Source organism: Gopherus flavomarginatus, chromosome 22 (assembly GCF_025201925.1).
Source record: "Gopherus flavomarginatus isolate rGopFla2 chromosome 22, rGopFla2.mat.asm, whole genome shotgun sequence".
In the NCBI taxonomy this organism is placed as follows: domain Eukaryota; kingdom Metazoa; phylum Chordata; order Testudines; family Testudinidae; genus Gopherus; species Gopherus flavomarginatus.
The window spans coordinates 7,124,173-7,139,824 of NC_066638.1; the positions used below are offsets into that span (position 1 = coordinate 7,124,173).

Sequence of the window (15,652 nt, forward strand, 5' to 3'; positions counted from 1 at the left end):
AGAGGAATACCCTCTTTTACCTTTGTCTGCCTCAGAAACAGTGTTAACTGTCTGCAGAGAAAGTCTTGTCCATTCTTTTTCATATGGAAGAATGGGATGACCAGAGGTGGGCTCAGATAAAACAGGGAAGTGAAAGGAGATTGCTTTGGGGCTCTAATAGCAGATTTTAATTTTAATTATTCCAGATTTCCCCCTGCTATCACCTGTCAAAATTTGTTTTATGTTCCTTTTCACGCAGAAATTTGCACAAGGGGTTTGCTCTGAAACTGCACAGAAAACTCTTGAAGTTTTCCACCTTGACAAAACTCCTGTAGTGGCTGGCAGAGGCAAGAAATCCAAGCAGAGTTCTTCCATTTCTGCCAGAACTCATAATACACTACAATTAAAACTTTGTAAAACATTGCATGACCAACCTGAACTAACTTTCAGACCTAACAAAGGAATGTGTAGAGAGAGACTGAATAGCTTCAGAGAGCAATTCATTTAGTAATTTGCTAACAGAAACTTTATTTACAGGTCAGAGGGAAAACTGTTCAATCAGTAGTCAGCCACAATAAATTCCAGGTAGTAATAAATTCCACTGTGCCAGAATATTGAGCGATCGCAGCAGGAGAGGGCTTTGGGATCACGCATATAACCTGGGCTACATCTGCTGAGGATGACACCTAGTGTGTAGCCTATTGCAGTGGTTTTCAAACTGCGGGTCACAACCCAGTACGGGGTCACTGTGGCGCTATTCAGCACCGCAGACCTTGCCGTTAAAAGTCCCTACCTATTTTGACACCATGCTGCACCTCGGAAGCAGCCAGCAGCAGGTCCAGCTCATAGGCAGTGGGACCATGTGGCACTGGCCCGGCCAATGGAAGCTGGGGGGGGGGGTGCCTCCGGGCAAGAGCCATGCAGAGCCGCTTGCGTGCCTCTGCCTAGAAGCCTGACCTGCTTCTGGCCGCTTCTGAGACTCAGTGTGGTCTGCAGTGCCAGGATAGGCAGGAAGCCTGCCTTAGTGCCGTCGCTGACCAGGAGCTGCCTGATGTAACTACATACCCCAATCCCCTGCCCCACCCTGAGGCCCCCCCACACCTGGAGCCCCTTCCTGCACCCCAACCCCTCATCCCCAACCCCACCCCAGAGCCTGAATCCCCATCCCAATGCCCTGACCCTCTCCTCCACCCCTGCCCCAACGCAGAGCCCCTCCCAAATCCCTCATCCCCAGCTCCATTGGATTGCGGGCATCAACAATTTTCTTCAACTCAGTTGCCAGAAAAAAGTTTGAAAACTACTGGTCTATTGGGTATGTAGGGTTTCTCTTTTTAGAGCATAGAAACGCTGGTCCGAGTCAAGATATTTGATTAGGAGGACATTTATCTATTTCTAAGAGTGGTCGATAGCAGCTGCTTCAGAAGAAAGTACAAAACCCTTGTAATGGGCAGTTATGGAGCAACCTGCTCACATGAGGCAAATTTTTTCCCACTGCTAGGCAGTTAGTGGCTGGCAATGTCCTGACGCACAATGGTTTCTACAGTTTTGTACATTTATCCTAGCTAATGTAACCTGATGTTTTTTATTAGTCATGTTTAATCCATTTTGAAAATTTTATTAAGCTATGAGACTATCTTGAGGCAGTGATTTCAACAGGTAAACATGTTTTGTATTTTAAAGTATCAGTTTTATATTTGCCTTTTTAATTTGATTTATTGTTCACATATTTTTATACTGCAAAACAGGGTATACAGAAGTGCCTGACATTCTTTATCATTCATCATTTTACATAGTTTATCATGTTCCCTCTGTTCCTTTTCTAAATGTAAATGGTCCTATTTTTTTAAACATCTCCTCTCATGAAAACCTTTTGCTTCTAATCACTTTCTTTGCATGTTAGGTAGTAATGTCCTACAACTCTTCTCCAGAAGCCCCCTCTCTTTATGCCCAGAAAAAAAAACCCATAGCCCTGGCTGAGGGAATTTTAATGGAAATGAGGCTGATATCCTGCTGGCTTCATAGGTTACTTTTTGTATTGAACAGTCCTATCTGGCGAAATCAACTGATTGTAATACTCTCTTCTTGGTACTCTGCCAGACCACAGATAAGTCAGCTGACTTCCTGCACCCCTAAACACCTTGAGAAGGCTGCTCACAATTGTTGAATTAACTTCCTCTCCTGTCAAGGACATGACCGGGACATGGACTGTCATGCCTAATGGTCAGAGCTATGGGGGTAGCCAGGCCTGGAGGTTAGAATGGAGCCAAGTTGGAGTCAAGACTCAGTGCCATGGGACATGTAGGGGAAGAGGCAAGAGCAGAGCTGAGGGGCAGAGCCAGGGATCAGAAGCCAAATGCCAGAGCCAATGGGTGAGCCGGAGATGGGTCAGGAAGCGCATCCAGACTTGTCAAGGATGGAAAAGGGCAGGGAGAGGAGCAGGCAGAGGAAGCAGAACCAAGCACAGCTGCAGTTAAGGAATGCACTGAGCAGTAAGAAAACCCTGGCTGTTGCTGGGTTAAATAGTAATTAGCTCTACCTCTCCATCAATTATGTAGTCTGTTAGGATCAGCTGTGTCCAGTGTGGTGTGAGGAGACTGTCCCTGCTGAAACTGGCTCCCTGACAGTACTTCCCCCACCCAAGGGCCTTAGGGCCTGGTCTTTCTGGCTACTTGCCTTTCACCAGGAGTATGAGCTCCGGAGCATGGACATTCCCTTCTGGTTCCCAAGATTGTTCTTTGTCGCCATAATCCTCCCACTCCACGAGGTAGTAAAGTCAACTCAGATTCACTTAGAATCCAGGATTTCTCAGACCCTGAACCTCCATGGGAGAGGATAGTGGAATGGGGCAGCCAGGGAAAAGATTTTCTGTGTAAGATTTCAGGGGGTCATGTGAAAAACTGGATGGACATTCAGAGATTTGGGCAGCTGGCTTCGGCACGCTACCCAGTTGATTTGTTCAGTAATCTTGAATGGACCCATGTATTGACAGTCTAATTTTGCATATGGGCAGGAGGATTTGAGATTTCCCCACAGTAAGTGTTGGTGCAACTTGGTGGCTTTAGTTAGCATGACGTTTATATGTTTCCTTGGCAGCTTCCAGATGCTTTGTAAGTTCCTGGAGAACTTGGTGAAAGTGGATAATGAGATCTGTTGCAGCGGGAACTTGAGAGTCTGCAGGAGTGACTAGATTGAGATGAGGGTGAAAACTAATGGGTATAAAATGGACTGTGTTTGATGGAGGTATAGATGGAGTTACTGTAAACAACTTTGGCATATGGCAGGAAAGTGACTCAGTCTTCTTGGTGGTAGTTAAAGAAGCATGGACAGTATCACTTGAGGATTTGATTTAACTGCTCCATCTGCCTGTTGGTCTGCAGGTGTTAGGCTGAGTAGACAAAGAGTTCAATTCCAGAAGTATAGAGTTTGCACCAGAACTGGCAAGTGAGTTGTGGACCGCAATCCAACACTATTCTAGTTGACAATCTGTGGAGATGGAAAAACATGGTTTAGGAAAAGGGGAGGCTGCTTCCTCAGTGGTGGAGAGAGTGAAAAGAAATAGTGTGATCAGCTACAGCCAGGATGACAGTGTATCCTTGAGAGCGAGGTTGTTCTACAATGAAGTCCAACAAGACCACATACCAGGGCTGAGGTGGGGTGGGCAGAAGCAAGAGTAGAACAAGCAGTTTAGCATGTGAGCACTTGCTCTGAAAGCAGAGGTTGCAGGAGCTGGCTTTTTTTTTTTTTTTTTTTCCTTCCACATCACAACTCACTCCGGCCATCAGAAACTTCATACCACCAAGTTTGGAGACTTATGGAAGCCAAAATGACCAGCTACTGGTATACCCTGGCAAATTCTCAAACACTTCAAGTCTGGGTTGACCTGGAATGTAAAAGCACTTCTCATGATACAGTAGAGCATCGTGCAAATGGAAATTTGAGTTGCGCAGGGTGTCAGAGGTATCAAGCCTCTGACAGATTTTGGCCACTTGCTAGTCTTTTGGGAGTAGTGTTTGAATAAGGGACAGCAAATCCTGGGCTGTGGTTCCACAAAATTAGCTGATTGTAGCACAGTGGCTCAGGAAGCAGGGTTCAGTTCGGCGTATTCGTCCTTGTGGGAAAGGGCATCTGCTTTCCCATTTTGTGACCCAGGGTGGTAGGTAATGATGAAATCAAGGCTGGTAAAGAAAAGTGGCCAATGGATCTGCCACTGATTTAAGATTATGGGCCATTCAAAGATACTCTAAGTTCTTTGAATCAGTAAGGACCTGGACTGTGTACCAACCCCACTCCAAAAGATTTCTCCATTCTTCTAATGCTGTTTTGATTGTGAGCAGCAAATCGTTCCAGATACCATAGTTTTTAAGCAGTGGTTAGTTTACAGGAATAACATACACAAGGATGGAGTTGGTTATGTGAGCCTACATTTTGCAAAAGTACAGCCCCGATTACGAAGTTTGAGGTATCTGCTTCCACAGTAAAAGGTTTGGCAGAGTCTGAACACACAAGAACAGGAGCTGAAGTGAAACCTTTATTTAGCTGATTGAAGGCGGATCATATCTCTGCCAACCAGACAAAACAAAACCGTTTTTGGAGGAGTGCAGTTACCACTGAGGCTAGCTGGGAGAAGCCTTTCATGAAGTACCAACAAAAATTGGCAAATCCAAGAAATTGCTAAGCTTCCTTGACATCTTTTTGGGGCGTTCTACATACTGATGGCAGACACTTTCCATGGGTCCATTGTTTGGCTCCCTGGAGAAATTATGTAACTGAGGGAACTTGTTAGTGTCCTTGTCAAATTCGCATTTCTTCAGTTTGGCATAGAAGTCATTCTGGTGAAGTCTGACAAGGACAAGGCAAATGTTGTTCATGTAGCTTCTGCTTTTTGGAGAAGAGAAGAATATAATCTAAACAGAACAAAATCGAACCAGCACATCCCAGAAAATTTTGTTCACAAAATGCTGAAATGTAGCCAGAGAGTTACACAGCCCAAATGGCATATCTAAGTACTCAAAATGGCCATATTAAGTGTGGAATGCTGTCTTCCATCTAGCATTGGCTGCTAAGTGCCAGAATTCGGCCGCTAAGTGCCAGAATTCCACAGCAAACGTGATGACTGGCCTATTCACCTGGCATAGGTTCTGAAGCATGCTCTCCGAAGAGCAGAGACAATACAGGTCATCGAAAACAATCACCAGGGCTCAGATAAATTCCTCATGTTGCTTCAGCAGGGTACTGGAAGTCTCCAGGAGCGGGAGGATGTCCAAGCCAGGGCCTCCCTGATTAACAGGGTGATAAGCCCCACTCGTACCTGGTCAGTGGGAAATGACAGGGGTCATAGCATGAACAGGAGCCAGCATTGACTCAGGAAGCTTCAAAAATTCACACGGTCACCAGCAGAAATCTTTGGTTCACAAGGCACCTGGGTAGGAAGATCTGTGCCTGCATGGCTATAATCTTGGTCTGCAACCTCTGCAAGGTGTCCATTACCTCCATCAGGAAGAGGGAGGTCCTAATGGGGTTCAACCTCACAGCCAAGCCCAGTCTTTGGTCTTTCTCTCTTGGGCTTCTCAAACTCTCAAGGACACAGCTGGGACATGGGTGGTCAGGCCTAATAGTCAGAGCCATGGGGGAAGCTAGTCTGGAGTTTAGAGCAAAGCTGAGCTGGAGTCAAGAATTGGGGCCATGGGACATGTGGGTGCAGAGTTGAAAGCAGAGGGTCAGAACCACCCAAATGCCTGAGCCAATGGGTGAGCTGGAGACTTGATCAGGAGGCAAAGCCAGGGGTCAGAACCACAGGTGTCAAGGATGAAGAAGGGTAAGGGCTGAACTGGGCACAAGAGCAGGTGAAGCAGGAGCAGGCACAGGAAGCATGACCAATTGCAGCTGCAGGGAGGAAATGCATTGAGCAGCCAGTGATCTCTGGCTGTCACTGAGTTCAACAATAGGTAAGTCTGCCCCTCTATCAATCAGGCAGCCTCTGTCAGGATCAGCTGTGTCTAGTATGTTACTAGGAGACTGCCACAACTGCAGCTGGCTCCCTACTACTAACTCCTACACCCACTACAAATGGGCTTCTGTCCTCTTCACTCAAACTGTTTTCACCAAAGTCTCCACTGACCTCTTCTTGAGTAATTCTCCATGACACTATTCCATCTTGTTTCAACTTGATCTTTTCAACTCCCTTTTGATACTGTTAATCGCTTCCTTCTCATGGACATTCTGTCCTCACCCTGGTTTTCTTCCTACTTTTTGACCAATCCTTCGGCATCTGTTTCAGCAAATCCTCTTCCTTCCCCCTACCGCCCTCTATGGAGGACCCTCACGGCTTTGTCCTGAGCCCTCTCTTCTTTTTCACCTACACCTTGTCATCGGGAGACTTCATCTGTATGCTGATTACTCTGTTCTAGTGTGGAGAAAGACTCTTCTTCCTCTGTTCAATCTCTCATAACTCACTGGCATTTCATTGTAGGTGGCCTGCATTCCTTTCAAACTTCATTGCCAAAACTGAATTCTAAACCTTTTCTCCAACCCCACCCCACCCCCATCTCCATTCCTGAGCAACACCTCAGTTCTTCCTGTCACCTAATTTGCAATCTCCAGGTCACCTTTGATTCCCCCCCCCCACTGTCTTTCTCCCTGCACATACAGTCCATAGCCAAGTCTGTCACTAAAACTCTCTTTCCTATCTCAGCAGCCAAATCACTAGTCCATTCCCTAGAATTTGAAGAAAAGATTGGGAGGAAATGAACACCAACCACAGGAGGAACTAGACAGTGAGCCTCCCTCTGACTTCTTAAAAGTGTAACCTACTTAAAGAGTGAGGAAGTATAGACATCAATGCAATGAATGCTGATTTAGTAGGTTAATGGACACTTTCTACATAATTCTCAGTGGAAAAAATTGGTAGATACCAATGGTAAGACTACAAACCTACTGTTTTCTCACATACATCTCGTTGTCCTCTATATACCCTATGACTTTTTTATAAAGGCTAGACCCATACCATGTTTCAGGGCATGCCCCAATTGCTAAATGATTAGTTAGGAAGAAGCTTCAGCTTTGAGCAATTTTTCATAATTGTTCACTACAGGGTTTCTTGCTCCACCCTTTGAAGCATTTGGTGATGCTGCTCACTTTGAGTATCTAGACAGATTATCTATTGGTGAGAGTCTGTCTGTTAATTCCTATTTTCCTCTGTTTCCCTATTTCTCCACATCTCTCTCCTATCTTGGCATGCTCACCACGGTCACACAGGAGTACTAATTTGGAGCATCTTGCAGTATGCACTGAGCAGGATCATGCTATTTTTACAGTAGCTATGGTTCACAAGCAGGCTGGATGTTAAATCTATAACAGTCTCAACATCTGAAGATCTTCAGGTATGCAGATCTCAGCTTCATTGTTTCCAGGACACCACTTACAAAATGTTAGAAAGCAAATGCAGAATAGAGCCTTCATTATGATTTTTTTTTTTCCACCTAGCTTCAGAAGAGAGGTTTGTTCTTGATTTTTCTTGTCAACAAGAAACTGTCATCATTCTAAGTAATTAACATAGTTTGGACTTACACAACCTTTCAACCCAATGTTTCAGGAATTGTTATGTAACTTAACATCCTTTGATTCCAGTCAGATTAATAGTTCCACAAAGGGTAATTTACTTAAATTGACTTTTAAAGATGAGTTGTAAAAAACAAAACCTGACACTAACTGAATATAGTGATATGCTGAATTCCTTACATACTAAGGATAAGAGGAATGTTCAGCAAAGTTATTTTGAATGCATTAGCTGCCCAGAAGCTGCATATTATTATTCCTTCTCCACTACAATGTATTATATTATACCTGCTATCGAAGGTCACTGAATGAGAGGCCTTTTCCAGACTGGGAGAAAATGGTGCTTTTTCAATCTAGTTAGCTCAATCAGGCTATTGAAAACCTCACTTAATACTGTTTTCCCTTTGCACTGAGCAGTTAGCCAAAATTCATGGACTTGCAGAGTTGTTTTAGAATGAGAAGTTGGTGATATGAGCCAGATACAAGTCTTAGTGTAATATTATTTTTGCAAAAAAGGTACATAATGTCTTGTTTCCCTGAACGCACTAACAAACCACAGCAGGCAGTTTCTTTTCTCAGAAATCCCCAAGTCTGCCATTTCAGTGAGTACTATCTCCAAGAAACCATGTCCCTTTGCTTCCATTCAGGGTCATACTTGCAACTCCTTGTCCTGTCTGGCTTTTTGTCTCTAACACTAGCTGCAGCTGATATCCTCACCTAAATCCTGCATTTGGAATTAGGGTTAGCACTCTATACAAATTAGCCCCAAATCCTGTAGCTATTCTCCTCCTTTTGAGCTTGAAAATGCTTGGCACACCCATTAGCTTCAGGGAGGTCTGAGATGGTCTATGGACCCAAGACTCCTCCACAGGTAGCCATTAGCACCTTTCAGCATAATATGAATATAGGTTTTAATATTTAGGCTCTATCTTGACCTGCAAAAATCACTATAAAGGTGTTAGACTGTATCTATGTTGGTATTAAGTGGGATTTTCAATTGATTTAAACTTGCTCAATTAAGATAACTTAATTTGAGAAGGGGGGTACCTTTTTCTCCTAATCCAGACAAGGCCACAAATAAGCATCAGAGAAGTTAAGTGATGGACTGTGGGTTTATTTAATATGTGTAATGAGTTTGAAGACTAAATTGGGGTACAACAAAATAAGGTAACTAAAACCATGTGGCTTCAGTGGACTACTGGGGTCAGACAACAGTAACACATTGCATGATTTTGTTCTACATACAGTGGGAGGCAGATGTGTGATTTGACAGTTTTAAAAAGAAATGTAAATTATACATCCAGTCCCCAAATAGTTTATTTTGTGTGTCTTTCGTTGTTTATAAACAAAACGATCTAAAAGACAGTTGTCAGGACAGTACTTAAATACCTTTCAAACAAACTGTAACAGATTATAGGGATTCCAGCTGAGATGAAGCATTTAAAAGGGGATCAGGTGTCAATTTCTTAATATATATAGAATATCTCAGGAATGACCAAGGAAGATGGGCAGAGAACTACTACTACAGGGCCACATGATCTGAGTACCCATTTGCTAAACCAAAATTATGGACAGAATGAAAATGACCTTTTTATAATTCTAGCAAGAAGTGTACAGCTGTGAACCTGAAACTTCCAAATCTCATCTACTAAATTGTGTTTCAATACAATCTCTTCCCTCCCCCTTAAGAATTTCCTCCATTAAGAATTTTAGGTCATTATTTTATATAGTGAATGCAAGCCAATTGTCCATACTAATTGTTATACTAATAAGCAGAGGCTTTTATACCATGTTACTTGTCTAAGAACTGTTTCCAGTATTGTTTTTTTAAAAAGAAATACCCAAAATCAAACTAGCACTATCTTTTACTATGCAAATAGTGATGCATGAAATACAAAGTAAGAAGGCATATCCTTACATCAAGTACTGTTTTACTTGGATTTTTTTAATTCGGGGATAAGATGGGGGCAGGGAGCCCTTTATGAGCCAGGAAGAACCCCGTAAAGGAGTGGGAGGGCAAAGACACAAACCACATAACGTCCATCTCAAGCCATCTTGTTCCACTAAAAATACAAATACTGAAAGGGGGCTGACAGCAGCCTTCCGTCATGATCTTGTTAGCTGATGAATAGGGGACACCCCACCAATAGGGTGACCAGACAGCAAATATGAAAAATCGGGGAGGGGGTGTAATAAGCGCCTATAAGAAAAAGACTCAAAAATCGGGACTGTCCCTATAAAATGGGGACATCTGGTCACCCTACCCACCAATACCTTGACTTGACAATAAAGGCTGCAGCTAAATGCTTTTGGGAGGAAGAGGGAGAAGCGACCTCCTCCTTCCGCTTTAGTTCTACTACTGGTTTCACATGCCCCGCAGTTGAATGTAAGGCTTCCTCCTTTACAAAAATGAGAACTAGAAAAACCTGTATTCGACCCGTACACTCTCCCAACCCAAGAAACCCCTGGATAGCTGAACTTTTCACACTGCTAAGCAATGACCGTGCTCAGTTTATTGCGGGCAATAGTGAACTAGGCTTCTTGGGGAGATTGCGGATGCGAGGAGAGAAACACAGCGCAGAGCAAGGTGAGCTCAAGCTGAGCAAACAGCGGAAGCTGCTGGGTTGTGCCTGCAATCGGTGCGTTGCCCCTTTAATTGTGTCCCCAGCCCTCGGGCGTCTCTGACCAACGCCCACGTCAGCAAATACCTTTTGTTTCTGTCGCGAGCGGGCCCCGCAGATTGCGTTCAAGTGACAAAGAGCCTCAGCCTAGAGTCCGTGGAATCGCAAACCCACCTCCAACTCCTCAGCAGCCGCCGCCGGTAAGTGGCGGCTCCGCAGCCGGGCGGACCGGGCGTTGGGGGCTGAAATGGCCCCAGCCCGGACCGAGCCGAAGGCCGGGACGGCGGCTGGCTCTGCGGACCCGAAGCGGGCTGGGATCCAGACCCAGCCGCTCTCCGGAGCCGAGCTTCAGCCCCGAGCGAGCCGCGCTCGCAGGGAGACCTAAGCGGGCGCCATTTGTAGCCCGGGCGTTGCTGGAACGGGCCGGGGATGGCAACAAAGGGCTGGTGGGAAGCCGGAGCTCGAGAGGCGGCGAGGCCGCTGCGAAGGGCGAAGGAGACGCGCGTGTGAAATGCAGGAGGCTGGAGCCCAGGCAGGGGCTGCTGGGGCCACGGTGGGCGGCGGGTCCCGGGCGGAGCCGCACAAGGGCGGCTGCTGGCGGTGGAGCTGGAGCTCCGGGATGGGGCAGCCCCCTCCGAAGCCGCCTGGGGCGGGGGCCTGATCCCGGGCACGGATGTTTTGCCCACTTAGGAGCCAGCCAGGCGACAGCTGCTGCCTTGAGCTGGGATTTCTCGTATCGGGAGCCCGCCCGCACCAACCTCTCCCGCCCTCGGGCATCCCTGGCTCCCAGTGCTCGAGGGGCCAAATCAGACTTGGCGTAAGGGTGATTGACAGCGTCCTCCGCCAATGCCGTCGTGTCTGTGTCCGCTGAGATTTGTGCAGGAGGCACTGGCTTCCCTCCGCGGTCCTGGTCCTCCTGTGCAGAGGCTGCAATGGTGGACAAAGGTAGCCCTGGGGCCTTATCTCAGGCAGGAACACTATATACCTGTTAAAAGGGTGGCGGCTCTTTCCCGTTGCTGAATCTGTAACGGGTCTTTGAAAGGTTTCATTGAGTTTTGCTCAGTTTTAGGATATAAATGCACTGAGCTGGAGCATCCAACTGAGGCATCTTATCCGCTCTGTCAAAATAGTCTCCCTTCTCTCTGCCTTGTGCTAACGCGGGCTGATCCTTTTATTAAAGAAAAATGTTTTTGAAATTGTTCAGCAACTTTTGTTTACATGTAGCATGTCAAGATTGTAACTTATTCTTTTTTGTAGAGCAACGCTTCTTGTTTACCTTCTTTTTTGGAATGGAGATATCTTCCCATCAGTTTCATCTCCTGCAGCAACTGAATGAGCAGCGCAAGCAAGACTTATTCTGTGACTGCTGTATCCTGGCTGAGGGGAAAGTCTTCAAAGCACATCGAAATGTGCTGTTTGCCAGTAGTGGTTATTTCAAAATGCTCCTTTCCCAAAGCTCAAAAGAGACTAGTCAGCCAAGCACAGCTACTTTTGAGGTCTTCTCTCCTGATACCTTCACAGTTATTCTGGACTTTGTATATTCAGGAAAACTGTCTCTCACTGGTCAAAATGTGATCGAAGTAATGTCAGCTGCTAGTTATCTGCAGATGACAGATATTCTTAGTGTATGTAAGACATTCATTAAATCCTCACTGGAGATTAATGAAAAAGAGAAGGATCACCACTTCACCATTTCAGCCAAAAGGGTCAACAGTAGATTTGACCGCTCACCTTTTTATAGGTCAAGGAGGAAAGTTAAAAGCAACCCCATTGGTTCTCATGTAATTCCAGATCAAAAGGCAGGCATGGTGAATGAAAATTCCTGGACCAATAACAGGAACCACTCATCTTCACAAATGAATGTCCAACAGCAAGAAACACAATTATCCAAAAGAGGCCAAAAGCTTGGCTCAGTGAAAAAGCACCAAAGGCGTCTAGGACTGTCACAGTCCCTTGACTTTCTGAAATATATATCAAACAAACCTGATGAGGCCAGGGGAAGTTGCAGTGCTTCAGAGACTAATCACATTTCCCAATCCAAAGCGCAAATTCAGTTTGACACAGAGAATAACACTGCTCATACTGGGTACCGATGTGATCAAGAATCAAAGGTGATACCAAAGAAATGGTCTGTTGCTCAGCTGGAACAAGAACTTTCAAGAACTTCCCCTGTGTATATGGATTTAAAAGCAGATGAACTGTATACTTCTACGCCCACTATTCTAGGTGTAATGAGTAGTTGGAATGAAGGTAAGAGAAGATTTAAGTTTATAAGGTGTTTGTCTTCAGACCTTTCTCAGGATTTTCTTGGAAAAGATTCTGGCTGTCTGCAAAACCTTGGGAATGACACAATCCTGTGTATATGCCCAAACTTTAAGCTTCATTACACTTTCTTAATTCAATATAATACCTAAGGAATAAGGAGAGAGAAGCAATATAGTCTAGTGGGTGGGCATCTAGACTCCGAGCCAGAAGACTTGAGCTAGATCCTCAGCTGGTGTGACTTCAATGGAGCTATGAGACATTTTATACCAGACTGAGGATCTGGTTCTACCACTGATCTTCCGTGACATCTCAGGTAAATTACATCATCTCTCTCTGTCCTTCCCCTCTCCCGCAGCTTGGGGGTTTAGCTGTCTTGTTTATTTAGATAGTTCTTGCCCTGAAGAGCTTGCAGTCTTTCATGCTAATGTACCTATAGCGCAATGGAGTCCCAACCTCGGTACCACTAGATGCTACAGTAATAGCTTGTGCATTTAAGTTATTAGACCTAGATCCTTCGTATACTTACACATGAGTAATCTTATTGACTTCAGTGATACTGTTCAGTTGCATAAGTGTTTGCAGGATTGGGTTCAAGGAGGTTTACTGTATGCAATTAACAGTAGAGATAAGTACAGTATAAGAAAGCAATCAGTGTGACCAAAGAAATTAACAGAAATTTGCACTAAACTAGAATTGCATTATTGATGATCCACGCTCTGCAAAATGAAATATTTACTATTAAACATTTGAAGTCTATATTCACTGATATTGCATATATTTAAGAAATTTTGCAATTCACAGTAATTTGTGCTTTTCAGTAATTCTGATGGCAAAAGCTACTGAAACCATTGAAGGTTCAGAAGTGTTCCTCAAGGAGTTACACTGCAGAAAAAGTCTTAAACATTAGTAAAATAAGGAGTACCCAATGGGAGAGGGAAGAGAAGAGTTCTGTATATTCATGTGTACAATACTGAAAACATTCACAGATTTTAAGGGGAAACAAAACAAGTTGTTGTTTTTTAAACCAATGGGGTCCTTTATGACTAAAAGTCCATATTAACTGCTGTGGCTGTAAGATGGCTGTGACAGGCTTAAATCTGCTTAGATCTGAGTTACAGCTGTGCCTAAAGGAAATTAGAAAATGGCTTAGTATAGTTTAATAGTAGCATGGTGCACCATCACAAGTAAGAACCAGACTGGATTCTTGGGTTTAGCCTTTTCCTGAATTAGCATGGATTGCCATTACTCCAAGTGAGAAGCACCACATAGCCATTTAGCTGCTTCTGTCTTAAATGTCAGGCAGATCCCCTCTCCATGTGGGAGACTCGCATTCAAATCCCTCTCTGCCTCACATGTCAAGAGAGCTCTTGCCACTGGGGTAAAAGTTATGATAATCTTTCCTCCAACCCCCAGGAACTATTTGGTGAATTCATGTCAAATATGTTAATTTCAGGTTGACTGAAACTACATTTTTTGACAAACTACTCATCTGAAAAAAATTCAGTAAGTTCTAACTGGTACCAGCCTACTTACTACCTGAGGGATTGCCTCTCTCTCCCTGCCATACTGCAACTGCTGTGGTCATCAAAGGCACTTTAGCTACACCCCTCCCCTCCCCTTATAAAAGAGAAGAAATGTTTTCTCTGTGAGGGTGAAGACTTAACTTGCTTCCCCACATTTGGTCCAAAATAGTCTGAATTTGATGATGTTCTGGATATACTGCAAAAGACCTCTGTTTAAGGGGATTTTTGGAAAGGCTTAGAATATGCTTTCTTGAGGAACAAGTGGCTGGCAGAATTCTGTGGAATTTATTTTAATGCTGCTGAGATCTAATTGTATTTTTTGTATAAATTACATTGTCACCTTGAGCCTTGGAATGATGTATTTATTTAAAATTAAACAAATATTCATCTGGTTTCCAAAACATTATCTGAAGCAAGAATCCAATATGCAAGCATCTGAAAACCTATGCATGTTAAGGCACCTTCTGTATGGATGCAAATAACCTAGTTTAGGGGCAGTCTGTCTAGGACAGAATCCACTATCTAAATCAGTTCACCAAGTATCTGACTTTTTATTAAGTTGGAAAAATTATGAACTGGGAGAGGAGAGGAGGAGGGTTGCGGTTGGGGTTTGGGTTCTTTTCTCTCAGGTGACAGATTATAGGAAAAGCTAACATTGCTTCAATTAATCTGTGTCTAAGGAAGAGGCTATTGATGTTTACCTAACAAATAGGATTTTCTCTGTAACAGATGATCTACCTAAGATGAGATTCAAGTGCCCCTTCTGCACCCATACAGTGAAACGGAGAGCAGACATGAAGCGGCATCTTCGATGTCACACAGGGGAACGACCTTATCCGTGTGAGGCATGTGGGAAAAAATTCACAAGATTAGAGCACCTACGTAGCCATTTCCAAACAGTATGTCATTTGCCTAAAGACTGGTTTTCTCAAAAAATGAAATTTATGTTGGCAACAGCAGTTTATTAACCAGAACCAGCCCCAGAGATAGGTATATTTCCATATTTATTTATCTCATGGAACTGGAAGGGACCCTGAAAGGCCATTGAGCAGGGCTGCTGGGGGGGAGGGGGGCAAGTGGAGCAATTTGCCCCACACCCCGGGCCCTGCAGGGGCCCCCAAGAGAATGCTCTGGTCCTGGCCCCGCCTCCCCCAGCGCCTCAGCATGCTGTGAACAGGAGTGGCCCTGGACAAAGCTAAAGTGGTGTGGCTCGGGCAGGGCCTGAGCTCTGCCCCGCTCAGAGCCGTGTGGTAAGGGGGCGGGGCTGCGAGCTCCGGGGCCCTGCTGGAGTCACGCCGGTGCAGCGCTGTCCAGGGCCGCTCCTGGATGCGGCATGCTGAGGCTCCAGGAAAGGGGAGAGGTGAGGGTAAGCAGCATGGCAGGGGGTTGGGGGGGTGGTAAGGGGCAGGGAGTCCCAGGGACAGTCAGAACACAGGGAGGGGCCAGAGGTTGTGGGGGGTGGTCAGGGGACAGGGAACGGGGGTTGGATTGTGGGCATTCCAGGGGTCTGTCAGGACTCAGCGAGGAGGGATAGGAGTTGGGGCAGTCAGGGGACAGAACAGGGGGAGTTAGTGGAGGGTGGGGTCTTGGGGGGGCAGTGAGGGGACAAGGAGCAGGATGGGTCAGGGATTCTGAGAAGGGCAGTCAGGGGGGCAGGAAGTGGGTGGGGGTTGGATAGGGGGCAGGGCCAGGCTGTTTGGGGAGGCACAG

At 45.2% G+C, this 15,652-nt stretch overlaps 2 protein-coding genes across 8 annotated transcripts in view; one reads left to right on the forward strand and one right to left on the reverse strand.

Moving 5' to 3' along the window:
- ZBTB8OS (zinc finger and BTB domain containing 8 opposite strand) overlaps positions 1-15,652 on the reverse strand; it is a 77,050-nt gene that overhangs the window by 39,724 nt on the left and 21,674 nt on the right. The window lies entirely within an intron of this gene.
- LOC127039249 (zinc finger and BTB domain-containing protein 8A-like) overlaps positions 1-15,652 on the forward strand; it is a 46,793-nt gene that overhangs the window by 27,236 nt on the left and 3,905 nt on the right. Inside the window, exons 1-5 of one of the 5 annotated variants that reach the window (XM_050932621.1) lie at positions 9,613-10,120; positions 10,261-10,354; positions 10,741-10,751; positions 11,412-12,404; positions 14,672-14,841. In XM_050932621.1, coding sequence (XP_050788578.1) covers positions 9,775-10,120; positions 10,261-10,354; positions 10,741-10,751; positions 11,412-12,404; positions 14,672-14,841 — 1,614 coding nt within the window. In that variant the 5' untranslated portion in view covers positions 9,613-9,774. Of the gene's footprint in view, positions 1-9,612; positions 10,121-10,185; positions 10,355-10,740; positions 10,752-11,411; positions 12,405-14,671; positions 14,933-15,652 lie in introns of those variants that run through there. The other 4 variants (XM_050932617.1, XM_050932619.1, XM_050932620.1 and 1 more) reach the window with 4 other exon arrangements.